Source organism: Ascaphus truei, chromosome 7 (assembly GCF_040206685.1).
Source record: "Ascaphus truei isolate aAscTru1 chromosome 7, aAscTru1.hap1, whole genome shotgun sequence".
NCBI classification, from domain to species: domain Eukaryota; kingdom Metazoa; phylum Chordata; class Amphibia; order Anura; family Ascaphidae; genus Ascaphus; species Ascaphus truei.
Window position 1 is genome coordinate 68,612,321 of NC_134489.1, and position 26,896 is coordinate 68,639,216.

General features: G+C 41.4%; 1 protein-coding gene across 2 annotated transcripts in view; it reads left to right on the forward strand.

The window, feature by feature from the left end:
• Positions 1-26,896, forward strand: part of ZNF385B (zinc finger protein 385B) — a 445,753-nt gene that overhangs the window by 61,731 nt on the left and 357,126 nt on the right. For both annotated transcript variants that reach the window (XM_075608925.1, XM_075608923.1), the window contains exon 2: positions 16,992-17,285. In XM_075608925.1, the coding sequence (XP_075465040.1) occupies positions 16,994-17,285 (292 nt within the window). In that variant the 5' untranslated portion in view covers positions 16,992-16,993. The remainder of the gene's footprint in view (positions 1-16,991; positions 17,286-26,896) is intronic.

The window sequence follows — 26,896 nt, forward strand, 5'->3', positions numbered from 1 at the left end:
GCATAGCAAACCTTTCTTAATAAATGACAGTACAAGGTAATGTGTTTGCTTACGGGAAATGAATAAGGAAATAAGTTACTGAAGAAAATAAATTGTACAGAGTTTAGTGTAATTGCCTTGACTATAAACTGTAAAGATTACTGTATCAAATAGATTTCCCAGGTATCTCAGGTGTGCTCACAGGTATCTCTCCACATGTTGTATAGAGGTGTGTTTGGGGAGGTATTAAAGTTAATGGGTAATCTACTAAATAGGACTCTCCTTCTCTTTATTTCCCTCTTGTTCTCCAGCCGAAGACCTATTTCAGGGTCTGGATCAAATTTTGCTTCATCAAAGAATGATTTTGCCATTTTTTTTTTGCCCTTTAAAGCTTGGGACAGTTATGCTCATCTCTAATTACTATCATCATTTAGTTAAAAGGTGGTAACACGTTTCACAGCATTGTGCAATATATAGAGAACAAGACAGTATCCCCTAATAACTCAGATGCATAGATAAATACACACTGACGTAGATATGGTGGGTAGAGAGGCTATTGCTCCGAACCATTTACAATCAAAGAAATTATGGAGGATGTCATCAAAAGAAACTCAATCGCATGGAATCTCCCATTGATGTCAGAGGGAGATTCTGTGAGTTCGTGCTCCACATAAGCAGTTTAAGGAATAATTCCCTATTTGTTCAAAAATATATTTTGATTATATAAGTGCATTTGGTAAATCTTTCAGGATTGCATTCACTGGGTTAAAAAGTTTTTCTTTCCTGTGCAATCCAGGTTTCATGCAGGATTGAAGCAGGGGGTCTCCAGAGCTGAACTGGGGACCCCCTGCTTTAAGAGATACTTATTTCCATAGGGTTGTCAGTATCCCTGCAGGCGGGGAACTTGTGTGCCTAACATAATGGAGGCATTTAAATATCCCACATCATGCAGGCCAATAGGAAGCCGTGACGTCATCCGTTGTGGCTTCCTATTGGCCAGCGTGAGAAGGACCTTTACACTTGCCAGAGATAATGGCACCCCCAGGAAGCAGAGGTTTCCCAGAGCAGAAATCAACGTGGTTCAGCTCCCGAGACCACCTTCTTCAATCCTGTAATAATATTTTTTTAAAAACCTAAATTGCTGCTTTAAGACTCGCATTGCATTCAAGCAGAACCTACTACAGCATCCTGTCTCACAATATACAGCACAGACAAATCTAAGCATAATAGATGCTCCTGGGTCTCTCTAGCTTTAGCTGCCAAACGTCATGGTTGATCTGGGACTGTTCTGGTTTGCACTGGTCTGAAGAAAACCATAACAAGGTCATGGATAGCTATAGAATGATTCAAAAGGCCTATTTAAAAGAAAACACAATTTTAATGATAGTCTTGCAAATGTTTAGAGCAGCCCCCTGCCACTATCTCCAGATTATTGCTGTCTAGTGTAAACTTGTCCTGGTTGAGCCTTAAAGAAATGTTTGTATTAGTACATTCAATTCATCTTGCACTACATTGATAAGGAGTGGCTCAGTGAGTAAAGAGACTATGGCACTAATGACCCAGGAAAACCTGGTTCAATTCCCAGTGTTGGCTCCTTGTGACATTGGGAAAGTCACTTTATCTCCCTGTGCCTCAGGCACCACAAACATAGATTGTAAAGTCATCTGAGCAGGGACTGTGTCTGTAAACATTCCGATGCGCGTTGTACCGTGCACTATACTGTAATTGTGTACTTTGTCCCATTAGGAGAAAGGTGCTATATGAAATAAAATAATTATTATTATTATTATATTGTTGCCTCTCCCACATCATATATAAAGCCAAGCACTTCAGTGAAAGAGTTTTCACATACAGTGTAGCTGTATGTAGCATTCCTGCAGAAGAAAAACCCCAAAGGGTTAAGGAACTTGATTGGGTTTGAAATCTTTTTGTAAATCCTTTTCCTGAACCACAAGAAGAAATGGATTTTTTTCGATTTTGCATTTAGTTTTGTTTTTCAAATGAAATATGTTTATACTGTATATGGGGAACATTTTCAGGGTATGTTTACAGGAGTCTTATGCAGGTTACAAGCAGTTTTAGGAGCTTCTTTTTATTTATAATGTTTTATTCAGGTCTAAATATCACAACGAGATTGAATATAAAATAGCGATTGTTATACAAAGTTACATTAATTTGCGGTCATTTGTAAAACAAACGAACACACAATAATCTGCACATCTCCCTGGCCCCACCTCCCCCCCGCTGCTGGATGTAATGTGGGGTGAGATTTGTCTCTGTGTGTGTGTGTGTGTCTCCCCCCACTGACGGAACATGTATTTTCCCCCCCTCCCCGGCTGGCAGTCTTCCCGCGCCGCTGTGGCATGTCCACTCGCTGCCAGCACATTTCCCCGCCTCCCCCCCGTTGGTACATCTTCCCTCGCTGCTGGCAAATGTTCCCCCCCCCCCCCCCCTGTTGGTACATCCCTTCCCGCTGCCGGCACATGTCCCCGTCCGCTTCTCCCCCCGCTAGCTGGCACATCTCTCTCCCCCCCCTGCTAGATGGCACATCTCCCCCCCCCCCCCCCCTGCTGGCACATCTCACATCACACACAGCCCAGATCCAGGCAAGGGCACGCCCCCTCCCTTAGTAGGCACGTCCCCCGCTCCTGCTTTAGCCGAGGGAAATTTAGAATGTCTATAATTTGGGAGACGAGTCACATTGGAACCTCAAAATAGTTGCGTTGACCTACAAATCCGCCACAGAATGTACAGTCCAAGTTGTGTTGTGCTACGTGGTGCCGTTTGTGAGATATCGATGCTTCTGACATACAAACAAACAAACAAACGGAAAACGGAATCCAACTTAAATTTAAAGTATAGATGTTTGTATACAACTTCAGACTGGAGAGTAATGGATTTTGACCACAACTTTGACTATTGCCAATGTAGAATCATCATCAAGAGTCAGGTGATTGTGAAAAGCTTATTCTAGAGTCTGGATAAATAATGCATAGAACATTGAGATTTTGATCATGTTAAAAGTTATGGTTGCTTAGGGCAGGGGTCCATAAACTACCACCCGGGGCCACATCAGGCCCCCCACAAAATTTTATCCGGCCCACAGCAACTTGAAATCCAGTATATATATTTTTGTTCATTATATATAATTTCCCAGTGTAAGCACGACATCCTTTCTTTGTAATTGTCACATTTCTCTTTTGTTCTGAATCATATCGTTGACTATCCCAAAAAGATCCAAATAAATCTTATTCATTAATTTATAAAATATATAAACATTATAAAAAGATTTTATTTTCTTTGGCTCGTGAAAATGTGTAGAATATACGATGTGTCCCTCGAACTGAAAAGTTTGGAGACCACTGGCCTAAGGGTACAGTCCCTTAAAGTACCCCTATCAAACACAAATAATACAATGGCATGTTTCAAGGTGCAGTTACTCCTTTAAATAAAAATACCACTTGTGGTGCATTTGCATGTCTCAGACAGTTCTGCAACCCTGTCTTTTCTTTAAGGATTTCTTCACTGTATAGTAGGGTAACTGTTGCACCTCTCCACCCTGCTCACTGGTTTTTATGCTATATGTTTAATTCTTGAAGAAATGAGCACAAAGCTGAAGATAACATGGCTGCTAAGCCTTTCCTATTTACTGATATTACTGGACTTCAAGGTCCCAAATCCAGAAAACTTGAGCACGCCTCCGCTCCCATTCATATGAAGTGACTTAAAAGCAGGCTAAAACTTAGCACTCTTTTGTGGATCTGCCCCAAGGAGCCTTATCTGAAAGGCTCAAGATAAGACTTTCTTTGATAAGTCTATGTGATGCCTAGTGGGGTGGAGCAAGAGGAAATACTGGAAACAGCAGAGGTTGCAATGTGAACATTCCCCTGCCAGCTTCTGGTCCTTTTAAATAAAAATGAAAATAAAATTTAAAAAACAGCTAGCAAAATAAATAAATACAAATACGGTTAGTAATCTGCATTAAAGGGCATCAAGTTTAGCACATGTAAAAAAAAAGAAGGTATTTTTTGGGGAGAGGGAACAGCACCTTTATGAAAGCTAATATTTTTTATTTCTGTACAAAATGTTTTTTTTTGGTGTGTCCTGTGTTGGACTCCCCTGTAAAATGATTTGAAAGCAATATGGCTTTATAAAAATAGGTTACTTAAAATAAACAAACTTTCTCTCGAATGACTGTTGGCACAGGGTAATGGCTAGTGTTGCTAAGTAGATGACCCCTTTACCAAATGACCAGATTGAATTACTAGATTTAATCAACACAGAATGAATATCCTTATGTCCAACGTTACTGTAATGGAAAACCAACCACAGTATGTGTTGAGCATAACGATGTTTTTTTTGTGTGATGAAAGAAACCTGCTATGTTAGGATGTCCATCGAGAGCCACAATATTCCTTGTGATAAACATTAACGTTAACATGTGCAAAAACGACGGTATAACTGTTACGGTCTCTTTTCCAAGATTAATTGTAGCTCTATTCCAGGGGAGGCCAAATCCAGTCATCAAGGGCCACCAACCGGTCAGGTTTTCAGGATATTCCTGCTTTAGCACAGGTGTCTCAATTGTTGACTGAGCCAATGATTGAGCCATCTATGCTGAAGCAGGGATATCCTGAATACCTGACCTGTTGGTGTACCTTGAGTACTGGAGTTGGCCACCCTTGCTTTATTCTGTGTAATGAAACTTTTTGTCTTCGCATCGACTGAGGTGAATACTCAAGTTCGTTCTATAGCCTTCTTGGGTATCTTAATGCTAAAAGTTACCGGCTCATACTGTAATGACTGTCACAGATTTTCTTGTGAATTATTTAATGTGGAGCTGCTGCCTTTTTTTTTTAATCAATTATCAGTTGTCCTCTTCTCAAATATATATCCTATAGGTGACATTTTTGGATCACCAGCATGTCTCTGGATTTTTCAGATAGTGGTTTTTGTAGAGAAAAGGATGCCAATACTCTGATCTAAGAGAACTTAATTTACTGTATATCTAAATTAGAATAAATAATTGATCTTAAAATAAAATGTGGTAGAAAGAAGTATTTTACAACTCCCAGTTAGAACTTCTGTCCTACTACTACTACTACTACTACTACTACTACTACTACTACTACTACTACTACTACTAATTTCTTAATCACTATATGGAATTTCTTGTGGATGCCTAAAATAAAGGTAGCTCAACTCCGTTCCCCTACAAAAATAGTCCTTTTTAGGTATACTGTGAGGGGAAAGGAGAAAGGTAGAAAATGTATTCAATCTCTGCAGGCAAATTAATTCCTAGCTGATCATTGCATGCCTAATATATCATTTGGACTATTAAATCACCATTTCTGCTTTGAGCTGTACTTCAAATCCTGAATTGAAAATCTCAATATGTCTTGTTAGCACATTTTCTATAATACTGCTGATTTCCTTGACGTAAAGATACCAACAAATGTTCTGTGAATGTGTACAATATTTGTAAATTATCACAGAAAATGTTATTTATATATGAATAAAGTCAATCTCTATATCATGGGAGGTCTACTTTGAGTTAGCTTTAGGTACCCTGCGTGTTTCATTCGGATAAACCGAACTTCTTCAGGGGTGTATCCGAATGAAATGTGTAGGGTTATCTAAAGCTATCCGTGGACTACCACCGTTCCTGTACCTGGCTGATCTGTAGCTGTGAACAAGCAGTGCGACCGAAGTACCCATTGTTTGCCCCTCAACTAGCATCGCTACAGTGTTTGACTTGGAGACCAGGCTTGGATCTCCATTGGCTGTGAAAGTTGGTGACGTCACCCGAGCCCGGAAGTAGGCATCGTGGGGAAGCGGTGGTCGATCTACACACAGACACAGGATGTTCCAGCAATACAATTGTATGCACTACAGGACCCATAGTGGTCAAATCGCCTGTTTTATTTCTACAGCATGTGAGTGGATTGAGCTCTTTTGCTCTATTATATTTTCATTAAACTGTGTTGCACTATATTTTTCTTTCTTCTCTTTTATACAATCTTGAGTTTCTGCTTCCAGATTCCTTGTTTGATCAGCACTTCAATACAACTACTGGGTGTTTTGCGCTTTGAGTGTTCACACAGGTTTTGCCTGATCTCTAATGAGAAAAATGTCATACTCTGAAGCTTGGTGAGGAGGGAACATGTGAGGAAGAACATCTTCACGGAAAGGGTGGTAGATACGAAATGACATTACAAAGTAAATAGAGTAAAAACAATAGGGATACGCGCAACAAGTAAATTACAACACAAGGCAAAGAGAGGCCCTGCCCCAAAGAGTTTACCACCATAAGTAATTTATGGATATTGAATCCCAACAGAAGTGGTTGAGGCTAATGGAGAGGGAGTTCAAAGATGGAAGGCTATTCCCAGATGGCTGGAAGGCTATTCCCAGATGGCTGGAAGGCTATTCCCAGATGGCTGGAAGGCTATTCCCAGATGGCTGGAAGGCTATTCCCAGATGGCTGGAAGGCTATTCCCAGATGTCTGGAAGGCTATTCCCAGATGTCTGGAAGGCTATTCCCAGATGGCCGCTGGAATGCTTTTCCAAGCAGATAGGAGAATGGGCAGAGTTGGTGGGCCAAAGTGGTTCTTATCTGTCAATGTCTAGGTTTCTATGTTAAATGTGTCATTGTACCTACTGCATATTGCAGTCCTTGGATTGCGTCTTTGATGAGGCCAGATTGCAATCAGCTGCCCTGTGAATCTCTCCTGGAAAATTAGCATAAAACCAAAGATATAGCTACTACTTTATGAGGCCCCTGGAGTGCCAGACCCCATGAAGTGGTGGCTACGTCATGGGGAAAATTGGACCCCTCTGAAATTAGGCACATTAACACTTGTTTACTTGCTAGTGGGACCAGCAGTTTTGAAAGTGTATGAATAACTGTGTTGCAGGGTACATGCAACCACACGCGGGTTCTTTGGATAAGGCTTATTTATTTGAGCCTTAAAACATACAGCACACCAAAAACAAATAGCTTCTCATCAGCAAACAAAAGAAAACAGCTTCTTCTTCAGCAGACAAAACAAAATAGCTTCTTTTTAGCAGACAGAACAAAATAGCTTCTCTTTAGTATGCAGGAGATAGACAGTTCATCACACATGTACTTTGCAACACAGAACTTACAGCAGTAATCTCTTCAGCATTTTCAGTCCTGTCTCCTCACCAGCTCTCCTGCATGTGTGTACAGCCTGGGGTTTTAACACCTTGATTATGCAGCTGGGTCAGACTAATTAAGCAGCCCTTCTCAACTTAACCTCGTCACTGCTGCACTGCCAGCCTAAACATAGGTTTTCCAGGAATATGGCCTGTGACGTTCATTCACCCTGTCACAAACTGCCTATCTTAAAAAGCAAGAAGAAGCAATTATCATTGCACAGTAGCTGCTATGCCTTTGGCAGACTCCAAATACATTGAAATCAGTATGTAACACAATATATTTATGAAGCAAAATCAATATTTGGGGGATCAATTGAGAAAGTCATATGACCAGGAGGCCCACATTTCGAGTACTTAGACCAGTATAGGATATGTACTCAAGGCTAGCCTGTACCCATTGCTTATAAGAAGAGGTTGTTGCACTGCTACATATTTGACGCGGACACAACTCATTCACAGTGTGTATGTGTCAGAAAAATGTACAAGTCACTGAAATCCACATAGCATTATCTGGAGTGAATTGCAAATATCCCTTCCCATTTGAATCTCATTATTAATAGAATGCTGTTAGGCACCAATTAAAACAGAAATTCAAACATTTTCTTCAATCTGTTACTTCTAACCTCCAATTTATGATATGGGAAGGAGCAATTGAAAACCCATCATGACCACGTGTTAGACAAATTAGCTAGCGAGTGCTTAGCTCTTTGCAGCAGGTTGAGATGGCAATTTTAGCCATAAAAGAGTCAAATTCAGTATTAATATGAGTGAAAAAAAGACTTTATTACCAAATTGCAGGTATCGAAATTTTGGAACATGTGCTTGATGGCCTCTGAGGTTTTTCTTTTAGCAGAAGCTTCTTGACAATTTGTCACAGTGGCATACTCTTTTTGTACTCCCTGTGTCTAGCAACAGTGCCCTGCGATCCGATGCCAGTAGTCTTTATTATAGGCTGGATATAGGAATGTATTGCTAGTCTGTTATTGGTAAGCTATAAACTGTGTGGAAAGTTTAGGGTAAACCTGGGCCCTATTATTTACCAATGAGTTTTTCTTTTTCTGGCAAACAATATTATAAAAGTTTGGCACAAAACGGGGGCATTTTCTTCCTGCCCCTATGGACTGTATCAAAGCATTTTGCTCTAACGAGACTTGAGGACAGTCAGTGGGAGTCGTTGCTTGGTGCACAGACTATGAGAGGCATCATATTTTGCATCTCTGCACCATTCTTTTTTGTTGCGCCCCAGAAATCACCCACTTCTGAAGTGGCTTAGGTTTAAAATTCTGCATCAGAAACTGTTCTTCTCCCAAGAACAAAGCAGTGCGTCAAAAAACACTTTTCTCCGTTTCACGTTATACTTTTTTCTTTTCCATAGTGAGTCTACACCTTTAAGGAGGCAATCCAAGATGGTTTTTTTTTTTTTAAATTCAGGATTGAAGTAAGTGATCTCCAGAGCTGAACCCCATTCATTTCAGCTCTGCTGATCCCCTGTTCCGGAGATACTTACCTACGAAGTGGGTGGCGGTAGCCATTCCAGGGTTCATATTATGGCTGCTTTTCAAAGCTCCCAAGCCATGCGGGCCAATAGGAAGCCGTGGTGTCATTCAGTGCGGCTTCCTATTGGCCCATGTAGTGCAGAAGCTTTAAACTGCAGGAGACACCGGCACGCCCTCTGGAGGCAAGTATCCCCGGAGCTGAAATTAACGTGATTCTGCTCCGGAGACCCCTGCATTAAAGCTGCAGTTCAAGCTGCCGTTTTAAAAAAAATAAAAATATATATATATTTTTTCCATTCAATATGTGCATCAATACAATCTGCACACTGACACGTGATTAGCTAAACTGCAGATCGATCTGTTCTGTAATCGATCGCTTGCTCGGGTTATTTAATTCAGTTCTTGCACAGCATTTTGGGCAATGTAGTTCATGGAATATGATTGACTAGGCAGTTACTAGATACAATTTGTTCACTGCTAGAGACAGGGCGGGGCTCAAGAGCCAGAGCCTATCAGAAGGGGAAGGGGGCTGTCACTTTGGAAATGCTTCCTACATTAGAAACATTAAAAATGTCTTAAAAACATTTTTTTTTTTTACATTTTTTAAATGCTACAAGTATTTTCTCATAGTACAGAACTGATTTATTAAAAAAACAAAAAACACATGTATGATATTGCTTGAACTGCTGCTTTAAAAAAGAAATACAAAATCGGCTTGGGTTGCTCCTTTAAATAATCAATAACCCCATGCACTAGATTCATGTTTATTAAATATATTTTGAAATATCGACTACAACTCTCCAGATTTCCAGAATACAAATGTTATGTTTGTTGGTGGTTCCTGCACAGCTCTAAACACGACCTTTGGAAATTTTCCTTGCAGTGCTCAAAGCAGGATATGTTGAAGGAAAGGAGCACAGCTTCCGCATCAGTGGATCAAAAATAGATAGGGCAACTCCAGATGTAGTAAAATTGTGTTTATTGCACAAACACACCACACCATGTTTCATCCAACAGGACTTTATCAAGGTGTTTATCGCCCCAGCGGGAGTCGCGATAGGCTGCAGGAGACAAGTGGCATCCGATTAGTTGCCTCGCAGCTGGGGAGCAGTGCATTACGTCACGTGAGCGCGCTGCGCGCGAGAAGCGCGGTGCATCCGAGGGGGCGGAGCTAATCTCCATGGCAGTGTTAGCAGAGTGGGGGCTTGCGCTGGTGCCAGAGCGGAGGTCTGTGCAGAGACAGGTAAGGAGGGAACACGTCGCAAAGGACATGTTCCCCGATCCCTTACAATTTGAAACAAGGTATCTCCTGGAGTGGATGTGCTGCACTTCACCCTCTGGTTCTTGAGATATTTAATTTTGAAACTGCCAAGAGAAACATTATAAATAATGAATTAAGTCAGTCAATAATTATCTATGTTCTTCCAGGTGTATGGTATGTTCTTCAAGGTATATATGGCTTTTCAATAAAGGAAAACTGTATTTTGTATGAAATCATGAGGTACATTTTTTCTAGGATTTTCATTGGCTAGATTTTGGAGGAACATGATTGGTGCACTGAACTTCACTTTGATTGGAGGGCTGCATCATGTGACGTGGCTGTCGCTGCTTGAAAACAAATTTGCCCCTCAACTGTCTCCTGCTTTGCAGCAGCGAGCGGGGAGACAGGTGAATTTGGTATAAGCCGTTTTCAGGTATGTATAACACTTGTTTTTGCGCCGCTTGGTGTCTCTACAGGAGACACCACTGGCGAGTTCTGGTATAATCACGGCCTAAGAGGCATGTGCAGAGGGACACACCAGGAGACAATTTTGGGGAAATTAAAACATGACTTTATTCAGTCTGTCCCTTTAACAAGGCAAAGCATAAAAAAAGAAAGCCTACTCCATTTTGGAGACTAAACAGTAGAAGCCCTAACTATCTGACTGACTGGATAGGCCTGTTCCCAGTCCAAAACACATAACATGCTATCAAGGACAAATGTATAGGAAAGTCTTATCTTAGTATGCCGGTCTGGCATCTCCGGTTTCTCCAGGCAAACTTCAAATGTTGAAGTTGCAGTCCTGCTGCTCCCTTGAGGGCCCAGGGTTCCTGGGTCCTCTTTCTCCAGGAATATAGGTTTGGTCTCCGGGTGTCTTGTTATCAGCACAACCTTTGTGCTCAAGACATCTCTCCTTTGTCAGCACAGTTCTGACTGTACTAAGGAGTCTCCCTGGGTTTGTCTCCAGCAGTGTTTTTTTTTTACTCTTGTCTGATTACCCTGGTGGAGCTGGCCAATTGACTAGCTGCAATTAACCAGCTCTCTGCTGGATTTCTCATAGCACTAGAAGCTTTTATTTAAACAGGGATAAGTCCCTGTTACAACGCGCTCTAGTGCTGAGTTTCTTGATGAGTAGCGCGGTAGAATTTTTTTTAATTAATACATAGAATGTATGCTGCAATCCAATTAACTTCATAACTTAACTAATGCAGCATTTTTGTAGCACACCATTTATTTTAACATAATTGGAATATCGTTTTAAAAAGCACAGATCAGTGAAGACATATCTGCTAAGTACAAATTGCATGATGCATTTAAAAACAAATACGGTTGATAGGAATGATAAATGATATGTGGAAGTACTGGGAAAATTGGCCTGTGGAAGTACAGGGGAAATTGGCCTAACATTTGGGTATCAGAAAGCACAACTGTACATGCTGCAAAAGATATCACTCATAAGTACAGTCAACTGAAATCAAGATAAATAGAGAGAACACACAATCTTTGTGGATGTGTTATTGTGCTAGAAGTCTAGCATTGTAATACTGTACCTGATTTAAAAAGGAGCTACATTTATTCAACTGTTGGGCAATGATCTTTGGACTGTTTATTTTTTAGAGAAAAATGTAAACAAATTCCCTTTATAAAGAAAGTGAATTGTAAGGCTGCGCTTATAGTGCCGGCGACGCGACGTCACGTCAAAACAGATGCATTGCCGTTGCGTGCGCTTATAGTAAGCGCGACGCAATGGCGTGATGGAGCGACTGTTTGGTCGCAATCGCTGGAAGTCATCTCAATTTGATTTTTACAGCGACCCCAGCCTTACGTCACCGTCGCCGGCACTATAAGCGTAGCCTAAGATGTTACATTTTTAAAAAGTATTTATATCCTGAGTGTGAATACAGATTCAGTAAGCTCTGTTAAATCAGGGCAAATACTGTGATGTGAGCTTAAACAGGAACAGATGTTATTAACGCCTTATTCACCAATGTAATCATATGCAAAAATAACAGCCATGCCTAAGATCCATAGCATAGGGTTAACATCATGTTATTTCAGGATAACGCAAAGTTATTTCAGTCTTGATGTTACTCCCGTCCAGATACTCAAATACAACTTTTAAAGGAAAGGGGGGGGGGAGAGGGGAGGAGGAATGTAGGAGCGTCCATTCACTTATGTACCTTTAAATTGATAAACCTATCCTCAACATAGTTGGATACCTGTGTTCACACCTGAGCTACCTGTAAATTATGCGAAATAAAATAATTTCACTATACTTGACATATTTAAAGTAGCATATTTCCCATGTATCGCAGGTGTGTTCTCAGGTATCACCCCACGTGGAGCATTGGTTAATCTATTTGTTTCTAGTCTCTTTCACAGCTTCATTCAGACTTTTTACAAACTCACCTGTATATAATTAAAATTCTCATTTAAATAAGAGGTGCTAATGCACTTGGCTTGTATATCTGCTATACATCTGCTGTGTGTTTTGGGCACATTCCAATAATACTGGCACAAGGAAATAATTACTTCAGCATGCAGGACTTTGATCCTTTTAGACCCAAATCATTCAGTACCAAAGGGACCTGCTTCATATTACAAGCCACTTTAGTAAGAGTATAAGGGTCCAGTGTGGTGGCCTACATTTTTTTTTTTCATACTAGTTATCTTTAATTAACCATTTTTGTCATGGTCACATACTTTGTGGTGAAATGGTCTGTTTGGGAAATATATTATATTGTGTTATGGGCATCACTGTTTATTTAATCACTTTAAAACTAAGCCTAATTCACTGCGATGTTGAAATATTTTAGATGTTATTATCAGTTAAAGAAGCTATGAGCCTCTAGATACTACCTGTCAATGTCCAGCTTTGAGACCTACATTAGTGGAAGAAAATACATCTTTGTTGTTTGTGATACCTTTTTTTAATTGGATAAAAACATTTCAAAATGACACTTTAAGGAGCTAACCTCTCTTCCATATTTTCAAAACCAACAAACAAGTAGAAATTGAACATAAAATAAAATAGCAGATGTCATTTGACTGGATACAGGGATACACACAAGCACTGTTATTGCCCTATTTTTAGGACATATTGGGGTCTATGAGAACAGGGGTTCGACCGGAAATACTGCAGTGAATAAATAATAAAGAGGAGTGTATAAGAAAAAAATAAAAATAAACGAATGTTGTCCTGTATTGGGTGCTGCTTCTGAGGTGGATTCAGTCCAAATCCACAAGGGTGGTAAAAGCAAAAATTCAATAGCGCACTCGCATCCAGGTAGGTATATGATAAAAGATAGAAGAAAGAAAAACCACACAATAGTGCAACACGGTAAAAAATGAATAAAAAATTCCCAAAAAATCTCAGTAGTCTTACTCACGTTTGGTGCGTGTAATGTGGGCCTTTCTGGTATTATGAGTAACCAACTCTAGTCGTTGATCATCAGCAGCAGGGTAGACAGGAAGCTCTAATAACATATGGTGTGAGCGGTCTCATCCCCTTTATATCAATCCAATCAGAATAATAATTGAAATATAGTTTAAGCAGGTGCTTGGAAGAAAGATAAACTTGTATTAACAGAGTTGATCCAAGAAGCATCAGAAAGGTTCCCCCTATTTTTAGCACTCCATGCCTGGTGTCGGTAAACGGATGACAATAGTCCAACAGATAATTACTGTTATTTGGTCTATTGACCCAATGGAGCCGGAAAGATCATAAAATAATAAAGTTTTATTAAATTCATATATTGATTAAAAATACATATATACATTCATACATTAAAAATCCCCATAGTGAAGTGGCTATAGAAGCAGCCGTCAATGGTAAGTATGACTGTCTACAATAGATTCTGGCTGCTCTATACTGCTGCGGCACAGTTTATTCGAGCATTTGCCCGTTCTGTGCCGCAGCAGTAGCCTGGCGCGCGCCCGAGTGTGACGGGCGCGCGCCGAAGCAGCGGAAGAGCGCCCTCCGATCGGGGCACTCTCCCTACCGCTGCCGGGTCCGCCGGGTCCCCCGGAACCCCCTGCCGCTGTCCCGCGATCGCGGGACACCAGGGCTCCCTCGGGGAGCCCCTGGACACGCGTGCAGGGGGCGCACGCTCCCGATGACGCGTGACCGCGCGTCTATGACGCGCGGCACGCCGAAGGGCGGCCACTAGCAAGCCGGGAGATTTCCCGGCTTGCGGTACCGACCACACTTCAATAAAGTGTGTCGGTAGTGTATGGACATCTAAATATCTTGTGTCAAATGCTGTTCAGGTCAGCAGGTAATCAGTGGCATATGATGTTTAGTATCGCTGTGAAGGATGTAAGGAAATAAAGTGCATATATTGTAACAAAAACAGATTTGATTTGCCCTTTTTCATAAACACATTCCTATTTAGGAAAATATATTCTCACATGGAATCTATGATCAAATAATGTGTGTATCCCATATTCGTCAGATGATAACTTGATTCAATATCATATACACTTGCGTCATGGTAAATCCGACGATAGAAAAAGGTAGGTATATACTCCTAATAAGAAAAAAAGGGTGATGTAGAAAAGCGCTATTGGAGATAAATAATAAAACCCTAATATGAGGGTGGCACTAGTGGCAAGCTAGGCAGCCTGATGACAATCTGATGGTACAATCAGAACACAAGCGTATAACAATAAAGGGATACCGGCGCCTAATATGTCCAATTGGGTGGATTCCTTGATATCCAGTGACGATAGTTCAAATTTCGGAATGATCAGCAATCTGTTGATTTGTGATGACCAGATGCAACCTCATTCGTAGGGAGTGGAACATGCAATGAAATGAAAGATGATTAGTGCAACACAGCTATGATGTTATACAGACATAAACTCACAGAACAAACCAACAAAACAAACAGGACAAGCAAACACAGACAGGACTAACAGCCACAAAAGCAAAGCTATAAATAAAATTAGTTTAATATAACTAGAATGGATAAAAGATTGTGGACAATAGCAGGAACGCCAATCCGGTTGGGTAAAACCCGAGTAACACTCACAGGACGGCAGAAAGTATAAGGCAATGTGCATCAGCTGAGCTGATAAATTCTATCTTACACGTGTAGAGGATTCGCAGGGCTTCCACATCACCGTAAACTCTCCTGTGTGTCCAAGTTCCTCAACCCCGGAAGCGACGTCTCCGGTGTGCTTCTCCACCTCGTACACTTGCGTCATGGTACATCCGACGATAGAAAAAGGTAGGTATATACTCCTAATAGGTATATCTTGCATATATAATAATAGGAAGCAAATCAGTTAGTGCAAATGTATATCATCACTAGCGCATAGATCACTGTGGTATAATATCTTGGCAGGATGATATATACAGTACTTCTTATGTGTATATGATATTGAATCAAGTTATCATCTGACACACATTATTTGACCATAGATTCCTATTTAGGAAAATATATTTTCACATGGAATGTGTTTATGAAAAAGGGCAAATCAAATCTGTTTTTGGTACAATATATGCACTTTATTTCCTTACATCCTTCACAGCGATACTAAACATCATATGCCACTGATTACCTGCTGACCTGAACAGCATTTGACACAAGATATTTAGCTGTCCATATAGAGCAGCCAGAATCTATTGTAGAGAGTCATACTTACCATTGACGGCTGCTCCTATAGCCACTTCACTATGGGAATTTTTAATGCATGAATGTATATATGTGTTTTTAATCAATATATGAATTTAATAAAACTTTATTATTTTATGATCTTTCCGGTACCATTGGGTCAATAGACTAAATAACAGTAATTATCTGTTGAACTATTGTCGTCCGTTTACTGACACCCAGCATGGAGTGCTAAATATAGGTGGAACCTTTCTGATCCTTCTTGGATCAACTCTATTAATATATAGACAGGAAGATCCCAAAAAGTAGAGGAGAGGACACAAGGACAGGGCAGATAACTTTATATAGACATAGTATTAAAAACTGTAAAACTCACAGGCATAATATAGTTGGCAACAGTTGTTTGGAGGTAGGTGGCCCCTCCTCCCAGAGTTCACCCCTCCCCACCTTTTAACTTGGGAGGTTTTTGCATTTTGCTGTATGGAAAGGTTCACATGGGAGCCAACTCCAGTCCTCAAGGTTCACCAACTGGTCAGGTTTTAACGATATCACTTCCGCACAGGTGGCTCAATCAGTGGCTCAGTTGACTGGACTGGAGTTGCTCCCTTCCCCTCCCCCCCGGCCTATTTACAAAGCTGACATGTCTCCAGCTGTGTCAAAAACTATTTTTTTAGTGCACAGACATGGACTGCGCTTGGCATGTAAATGTATGTACTAAAAATAATATTTCTGTGGGCCAAAATCAATTAAAAGTGCGTCAAACTCGTCCACCAAGTTCAACATGGTTGATAAACCTAATAAAAACTGTCTCCAGTCAACAACTGCTGAAGCAGTGATATCCGTAAAACCTGACCCGTTGATGGCCCTTGAGGACTGGAGTTGACCACCACTGACATACTGTAGGTGCACACAAGCGTAATTGTGATTGAATTTGATATGCACCAATTCTGTGCCAAAAAGCTGTGTGCGACATACTGTGACACAATTAGGAAGCCATTATCGTTTTTAATGTATATTTTTTTACAAAGGATAATGTAATATATGAGAATACGGGCAATGTTTATATATGATAATGAACTATATTACCCTTTCCCCTTACTACTGTATATCGTTAAGTCTTTAGCTCTTTACTTATTTTATGCTTAGTACTGTACATAGGAGCCTTTATCTCTCACAATTTAGGCAACTGACCCATGTCAGCAGCACACGTCTGATTGGTTCATTCAGAAGTCATTTTCCTTCTTCCTCTATACACCTTGGAGTTTCTAGACTTACAATGAGACACAAGTGATAGTTTTATTTGCTGTTACTGTACATTGAGAAAGTGAAGAATATAAACTAGGCAAGGTGTACAGTATGTGTTCTGGAGAAGTGAAGTCAGTTGCCAACAGAAGGAGCATTGCCACTGTTATTTCATAGCTCTGCATGAACGTGCATTGTTGTTTTGTTTTCTAGACATGAAGCGCCCTTTAAGCCCCGACCATGTGTTTGAGAACGGGAGAATGAGTACAGCCATGTTGTTGCGCTGCTTTGAAGAAAAAGTAACTTGGAACGAGAGGGCAGACTATCACTTTACAAATGAAAAAAAGAAGATGCTATTTTCACTGTGCGAGGTGTGCAACATCCAGCTGAACTCAGCAGCACAGGCGCAGATCCATTACAATGGAAAATCACACCTAAAAAGAGTGAAGCAACTTAACAATGGTGAAATGCCTACAAACACATCCTCCAGTTCATTACTCGGTGCAGGTAGGTGGCAGACACTTTGGAAATCTATTTGGAAGAATATATCGTAATTTGCAAAATGTGTTGTTTATCAGTGACAAAGTTAAATGACAACTTTCTGAAAGGGAACATGTATTTTCAATAGAAAAAGTGCTTGGATACAGAAACCTTGATTAATCTCAGCAGTGTCTCGTATGTATGTACTGTATGTATATTATTTCTGACTTTGGTGTTATGTTTCAGACATTGCTGGTTTAGTTTACTTTGCCCTCTAATGTTCTGTTATTTTTTGTCAACGTTGTAAAAGATTTCAGTATTACTTTAGAGCAAGGGTTCTTAACCTTTTGTGCCTTAATCACCCCTAAGGTACAAACAAGGTCCCTAATGACCCCATACCAATAATTTTATATACTGTACAGTATGACATACCAGTACCATTTCAATATTTTGATTTGAAATGTAACAAATAAAGAATGGAAACAAATGTTTGATGTCTCGAGTTTAGATAATTTGTAATATTCAAAAAATAAAATCTTCAACACATCCCAGGACCTTCTCAATCACCCCCTGGGGCGGCAATCACCCCTGGTTAAGAACTTCTGCTTTAAAGCTATTGCAATTATAGCTTTTGGATTTGTAGTTGTAAATCATCAAAAATCTTTAGTGTAATCACATATTCATATTATTTGTCTGACTGGCTCATTATTTTATATCCCTTCAGAATTATTATTAATTACAATGTAAATCTTATAGGTTTAAATATTCCAGATAATTACCATTCTGTGAAGATAATGTTTAGTTTGTTGATTATGCAACAAACCTTTATTATAGGAAAGGATAAAGCAGGTTATTATGGCGAAGGATAAAGCAGGTTATTATGGGAAGGATAAAGCAGGCAATGTGTCAAGCACAAGAATAAAATCGTAATGTTTTATTATTTGATCTGCTTGTGTTAAATGTTACTCAAGTTTATTTTGCTTTTGATAGATTTTTCCCCCACAAATATCTTTATTAGAGACACATGCATCTTGATTACATTTGCTTTTATTTTTTTGTATGAGAACATATTTGGTTATACACAGTGTAATATATCTAGCATTTCTAGCCATATTGGATACATAAGTTAGATACTATGTCCCCTAAGGGGTTAAATGAGGATGTGGATATTTGGGCACTTTATTGAATCTTTAGCTCACCAACCCCTCTGTACCTAGGGGATGTATCATTTATCTCTGTATCTCTGTTTTCCTTTCTTTATCCTACGCTTTTTTCTAGTTACATCTTTTTATGCAAGTAATGATGGTGTCTATTTTAAGTCGACTAATATTGTGTTTCTTTTATTCCAGCATGTTTTTAATTATTTATGCTAGGTTTTGTCTATATGTAAGTTTATATTAAATAGGTATTGTTTTGTTTTGTTTTTTTTGTTAATAAAGTTGTTGTTTTAAAAGTAAACTACACATCTTCCCTATCACGCAGACCATTACCTATTATAGATCATTGGTCTATCCCAAATTGGTTGACCAATAAGGTATCTATGTGAGGTATTTAAGACCTCTGGGTAATGGCCTAATTATTCCCTGAAGAAGTAGTTAATTCTACGAAACTAGTTGGATGTAACATTCTATTGCCTTATATCTGCTTACATTGGCCTTTGTCTATGTATTGGCCAGTCCTGTTTTTATTTCATCCTGTGTGCTGTTTTGGACACTTGTGAGAGACTTTGTAAGACTGTTCAAACTTCCCTATTGAATCCACCACTGCTGCATCGTGGCACGCTGAGGGCACCCCAGCAAGCTGCGTTTTAACCTCTGCAGAGGATACACCTGCCGAGGTACAGGAGCAGCTTCATATCGGCCAGGAAGCAGGAGCGATTTCACCGAGCCCCAGTACCAGCTGCTGAACCTGGCTGCATGAAGGGAAATCCCCTTGGGAGTGAAAAGACTGACGCCCTGCCCCAGAATCAACTGAGCTGCAGCAGCAGAGGGAAGCAAGCACCTGAATCTACAGCTAACAGCCGCCGAGTGGTAAACAGTGTGATACACACTACATGCCTTTTACCAACTTTTTTCATGTACGCAGATATATTACCCCCTTTTTAATTCTATAATATATTGTTGAATTTGCTTCACTTTTTGGCGTTGTGCGCTGTTTTCTTTTGTTTCCATACCCATATGGCCCGTTTACCTTTCTGGTCTGTGCTGAAGCAGGGAGTCCTAGCGGTTAGTCGGGCAAGCGTTTTCAAGGGGAAATTTTGCCGTAGCAGTGTGTCTCAATGTATCAGAGAATCCATCCTGATTACCGGGTACATTTTTGGGGTATCCCGCAACTCTGGAACGCCGCTAACTAGACACATTCTGACAAAACTTCCTCCGTTAAACCCCCCTTGAAACTCATAGCCTAGCAATCTCTGCTTGCTATCACCCCATGAAAGGTAAAACACACATACATTCTCTATTGTTGCCCAATCACATACATGGCATATACAACAGACAGGTTCAAGAGCTGACACTCTAAAACCCCAAATATGGATCAGAGGTAACCAGCCGGGCATAATACCTTTTATTGATGGCCTGGTTACCCCCTCACCGTCACATTAACTCAGCTCTCAACTAATAGCATTGGTATATTCATAGCTCTCTTTTCCCAAAGATTTCCTTGGCCGTTGATTATAAGAAACTGTCCTATATATCAAATAAAACATCTCCCCTACCACGTTTCCCCAAGTCATTTCATTTCAGGGCTTTCAGCTATTTCTGGGTTCCCAGGTCTTTCAACATGTTATTTCCTCTAACCCGTTAGTCCTCTAACCTCTTTCATATCCACGCTAGACCCTTCCAAGAACCAGTCCCACCTTATGTGGAAGTCTCCCAGTGTCCTATTTCTGTCTAAGCAGGTTTCAAGTCTGTCAATCGTCATTAGTTTGTATAGTACATTGTGTAGACTTTCCACTGAGGGCTGGGCTGGTGATAGCCAGTGTAACATACAGTAATTGTCTTTCTTGCTGCTAGGAGTATAACTTCCGTTGGTCTTGTTACCGTTTTGCTAATTTGTCTGCCCCACACCCAATTCTCTATGTTGGCGAATATCATTGGGAATTGGGTCCTTGACCCACGGCATTTTTAATTTTAGCTTTATGTATCCTAGCACTAGATCCCAGTATTTTGATATGTGTTCACACGTCCATAGACATGTTTGAGATCAGCCTTTGTTTCCTTACATTTTGGGCATGTTGGCGTATCCTCAGTCCTTGTTACTGTATTTGTCGTGTGAATGCAATATATGCCCTATGTGTAATTTTGAACTGCATCTCCCTCCAGGATTCTGATGGTATTAGTCTGTGGATTCCCAGATTGCCTTTTATCAGCTGTTCCATGTTTTGTATCTCCTGAAAATCCAATTTCCAAGCCCTAAGAGTATTGGCGTGTGTTTTCCAAGTCCTTATCTCTTATAATTCCGTACAGTTCTGATAGAGTGTGTTTTTTTTTTTGACTATCTGGGTTGAAATGGTTGTCAATTTTGTTGTTTTGCAATATGTCTATTTTATAGTTTATTTTTATTTTTTGCAGCAGCCGATGATCTGTCTATATGAAAAGGAGTGTAGCAAGTTTTGGGGGATGTCCCACTTTTCTGCAAATTCCTGGAATTTCATAAATTCCTGTTGATCAGCTGATCCAAACATGTGATGCCTTTCTCTTTCCATAGTTGGAATGAGGATTGTGTGGACACAGGTAGATAGATTTTTTTTTTTTTAAACAATTTATCGTTTCACTCGAACAGGGAAAGGGTGACGAGATACAAAACTGATACATCCTTTTTTGATGTTTATTGTGTCACTGTTGTAAGAACACTGACCCTACAAGATCAAATCAAAATCTCTCTGCATCCGTCTACCAATGAAAAATGCCTTTTATTATCTTAACACATAGCTCTCTATACATCTTATCATAAAACAGTGTTGGAGGAAGGATATTTGGTACAGGTTTAGCAGTGTATCATATTATGTCAAATGTACTAGCCTTGTATGTGTCCTTGACTGATAAGACTAGGTTTAGGAATCTGATATATGAGATATGCAAACTCGATGCAATGCCAGAATCAGCAGTAAAATATGTTTGCTCTGCAGGAGTCAAATCTTTGTGTCGGTCACTGCAAAGGTCAGCACAATATCAAATGGAAATTAATCTAACAGCAAATGTTTCAACTATTACTTCTACGGTGAAACTGGCAGTCGCTCTGTCATTAATCTACATGTGTCCAGCACAATACAAGACCACCACAATAACTTGGCAGCATTTTATGTGTGGGAGAGAACCATTGCCACACCTAAGAATGAACATTTTGTGGCTTTAAAATTATACTTGATATGTAGTTACAGTATGTACATGCAAGCTTTTTATCTCTAAAATTAAAGGCATAATGTATCTCCAAAATAAAGGCTTTTATCAGGTCTGCCGTGTTCATTTTGTGAGTTGCCAGAGTTACTTATAGCGCCCCCCTTTCTCTCTTCCCCCGGCTCTCGCCCCCCCCCCCCCCGCCTACCTTTATCCGCGTCAGATGACGCTGTGGGGGCCGCGGCGTAATTTGTTGCCATGGTGACACAACACAGCCGGCTGAATCCCGGTAAGTAAACAGTTGCAGGGGCCTCACGTGATCCCCTGGCATTTAATTTAAATGCCTGGGCGAAGAGCACGGGAGCTCTGCAACTGCCCCCGCCACCCGCCAGCAAAATCTCCCACCGCCCTGGGGGTCGCGCCCCCCACTTTGTGCACCGCTGACTGATAGTATGAACTAACAAGAGGCCTCCTCCACTGTAGATCTCTTTGAGAAGATGTTCTTCCTTAGAACATTGAGGGTGCCCAGAAGAACCATAAGCTGCAACTCTTGGATCGTAGGGAGCAGGCTACCACACACCCTCTTGCGCTGGAAGACACCTTACGGCTCCATTATTTGAATGGGCCTTAAAGTGTCTTCTGACGTTAGGTGTCTTATGGTGTTGAATAAATATGGGCCAATCATTTTAGTTACAATCATAACTGCTTTATGTTGCAATATAGTCACTTTAAGGAGAATCCCCTAGACCATAAAATGTTTCTTTTAATTGATGGAGAATAGTTCCAGCCCATAAATACATATTCAGCAAAGATTTGTAGATATTCACGCATTTCATACTCTTTAACACTACTACTGAATGATTTTTTTTACATTTCAGTTTCAGCTGCTGAAGCCTTTGTCAGGACATTTCTTATAGAAATAAATATATGGGTCTTTATATCAATGTCTCTCAGTGGCAAAACTAGTGTAAAAATGAACCACATTTATGAAAGAAAAGTTCAATTGCTTTCCTTTTATTTGAAAAATCTTTTTTTTGCTCTAGGTTTACATACAAAAGACTTTGATAATGAGACCTCCAGAAAAGACATTAACATGGAGAGCAATGGGGGTTTCTTCTTTAGTAAAAATGCTGCAGTAGTTTTGCCCCTGTTGCATACCCAGGTGATTTTGATAAATGACCCCATTTATTCATCTATGAAGAGCCCTCATCTCATGTTAGTCCCAAAAAAAGCTTGGTGTATACTTAACCTCTACAGCACATTGCAATGGACTGCACTGTGTACTGTGTATATGTTAAGTTTGTTTTTGGAGTCTGTGACATCACACAATCCCTGTGGTGTAGAGGTAGAGAATTGGTATCAGTATATGAAAGGCCCTGGGTTTGATTCCTGTATATGGTATAATTTATAAATAAAATAATAATTTATAAAATAATTTATAAACTATTATTTTAATTTTCTTATAATTTATACCATATCATAAAGTAATCGAACCCAGGACCTTTCATATCTTAGTACCAATTCTCTACCTCTACACCACAGGGACTGTGGTGTACTTTACATAGTACACAGTACAGTCCATTGCAATGTGCTATAGAGATTAAGTATATTTATAGAGTCTGTTTTGTCACAGCAAGGCTGTGGTGTAGAGGTAAAGACTTGGTACCAGTATAAGGTCCTGAATTTGATTCCTGCATTTGTATTATATAAAATGTATTAATGTTCAATTCCCACATTGTGTAGGTGTGTGTATGTGTCCGTTAGCAATAAAGCATTGAATTGAATGTTTCACCTCAGCCACAATTTGTTACCCGTGGTCATATAAGGTTATATTGTAGTTGTTGCGTTCCACTGACTGCAGGATAGATTCATAGTGAACCCAGGGAGCCTGATCTTTGCTGGTGGATCACAGCGTAGGTAATTATTTTTCCTTATAGGTAACCAAATGCTGCATACATGAAGACAAAAAATAAAATAAAAGAATGCAACCTGGAAGGATTTTTAACACGCCTGCTGTATTTGATCCAAGAGGATACAATTTACTCCTTTTATGAAGCTGTAAGACATTTCTCTTGTTTATCAGAATTGGTGTCAAATGTTATGAAAGTTATTGTTTTAGTCTCTTACATGGAACACTGATCTCTTGGGCACAGAGGTGAAAGACACGTTAGAGCTGTGAATAAACAGGGGAGCTCATTATTTTATATGGTTAACTTGCACTTCGCCTCATGAGTATATGCAGGTATAAACGTAATAAATACACACACACAATACCTTCCACCGATCTTTCAAGGAAAACGATGCAAGACACAGTAACACAGGGGACAGTTACATAGAGCAAAGTTGAGCCTTTACATCATAATACTGTCTTGACCAATGCTATAATGATTTCCCTGCATCATTCGTTAAGCTTTTGGTGCCGAATGTCCAGCAGCACCAGAATGTTGGGAATGTGACCATATGATTGCTTCAGTAGAGATCAAATGTTCACAGCCTGTCCCCATGATGATGTGAATGGAAGTGAAGCATCCCTTCACTTCCATTCTGATTATGTTTATCGCCAGTGGTCGACAAATCACCCAAAAATCTACTCGCCACCTAGCCCTGCCCCCAGCCCCGCTTTTTAAAAACAAATAAATGAATAAATTCCTAGTAAGAACAACATTCATTTTTGACATTAGTTTATTTATTGTATTACATTATACTACAATTGTGTGTGTGTGTGTGTGTGTGTGTGTGTGTGTTATCTAGAAACAAAAGCCAGATGTGAATGACTAGTTTCCTGAACCACATAACTAGTGCCTGGACGCCCCCGTGTCACAATATCTAAAGCAGCAATCCCGCCTGGGATCTTACCTGACCCGCAGTCCCTCAATGTCCAGGTACCTTCATTCCCGCAATGTTATACATTGGAAGGGAGGTGTTCCTTACCTGTCTTCTGGTTTAGGGGGGATTCCGATGTCTTCTGTGTGAAGCTCGAGAGTTTGATCTGGAAGAAAGCAGTGTAGGTATAGGGCAGTAAAGATATATAGGGTGAATAAGAGATCCAGAGTGTGAGAGAGAGAGAGAGAGAGTGTGGGTGAGAGACAGAGAGAGACACACACACATACACACACACAGAGACACACACACAGAGAGACACACACACACACAGAGAGAAAGACACACACACACACACACACAGAGAGACAGAGAGAGAGAGAGAGAGAGAGAGAGAGAGAGAGACACACACAGACACACAGAGACACACACACACAGACACACACACACAGAGAGAGACACACACACACACACACACACACACACAGAGACAGAGAGAGACACACACACAGAGAGACACACACACACACACACACACACAGAGACACACACACACACACACAGAGACACACACACACACACACACACACAGAGACACACACACACACACACACACACACACAGAGAGACACAGAGAGAGAGAGAGAGACAGAGACACACAGAGAGAGAGACACACACACACACACACAGAGACACAGAGAGAGAGAGAGAGACACACACACAGAGACACACACACACACACACACACACACACACACACAGAGAGAGACACAGAGAGAGAGAGACAGAGACACACAGAGAGAGAGACACACACACACACACACAGAGAGACACACAGAGAGAGAGAGACACACAGAGAGAGAGAGAGACACACACACAGAGAGAGAGACACACACACAGAGAGAGAGACACAAACACAGAGAGAGAGACACACACACACAGAGAGAGACACACACACACAGAGAGAGACACACACACACAGAGAGAGACACACACACAGAGAGAGAGAGAGAGAGACACACAGACATACACACACACACACACACACAGAGACACAGAGAGAGAGAGAGAGAGACACACACAGAGGATGAGAGACAAAGATAGGGAGAGGGCGACGGGGAGAGGGTGAGGGCCACGGGGAGAGGGTGACACGGAGAGGGAGAGGGCGACAGGGAGAGGTTGAGGGCGACACAGGGAGAGGGTGACAGAGAGGGAGAGATGGTGACACTCTCGGACACACACACACATAGAGAGAGAGACACACACACACACAGAGAAACACACAGAGAGAGAGAGGGAGACACAGAGAGAGAGAGAGAGAGAGACACACACACAGACACACACACACAGACACACACAGACACACAGAGAGAGAGAGACACACACACAGAGGATGAGAGACAAAGATAGGGAGAGGGCGACGGGGAGAGGGTGAGGGCCACGGGGAGAGAGCGACACAGGGAGAGGGTGACAGGGAGAGGGAGAGATGGTGACACTCTCGGACACACTCACTCACCGACACACACACACTCACTCACAGACACACACACTCACTCACAGACACACACAGTCACACACACACAGTCACTCAGTCACACACACAGTCACTCAGTCACACACTGTAACACACTCACCCACTGTCACTCTCACACTGTCACTCTCACACTGTCACTCATACACACACACTCACCCGCAAGGCAGGGGGTCGCACATGGCAGCAGTGGGGCCTCCGCACGGTAGTGGGCCCTCCACACGGGAGGAGGGCCTCTGCAAGGCATGGGGGGTCGCACATGGCAGCAGGGGCCTCCGCACGGCAGCAGGACCCTCCGCACGGCAGGATGGCCTCTGCAAGGCGGGGGGGGGGGGGGCGCCCCCCCTCAAGAGGTGGACACCGCCGCAGCACTCCCCCCCAGAGGCGGACACCGCCGCCACAGCACCCCCCCCCCCCCCCGAAGCGGACGCCGCCGCAGCACCCCCCCAAGCGGACGCCGCACCCTCTTCATAGGCTGACTACCTCCCGCCCCTGTCAACAAGCGGAGACACCCCCAGCCTACCTCCTGCCCCGGGCAGCAAGCGGGGATCGGGGGCAGGGGGGGAGATCAGGGGCAGGAGGGGTGGAGATTAGGGGCAGGAGGGGGAGGAGATCGGGGGAAGGGGCTAACCCAGAGCTGCCTGCCGGCGCACTTCCCTGCGTCAACCCAATCAGGGAGGGGGATTATTTATTTATTTTAAAATAAAAATTTGGCGCGACCAGCGGAATTCATAGAGCCGTAGCACGGTTCGCCAGCAGCCTAAATCCACTCGCCACAGGCGTGTGGTTATGCCTATTTGTCGAACACTGCTTATCGCACTGAAGTTTCATTGAACGAGATCTCCACCTAGTAAATTTGCAGCGGAAAGGTAAATGCAATGGTAGTTGACTCAAAGCACCTTCACAAATTGACACTGAGGAAAGCAGCATGTCACAGAGGCATCAACCCC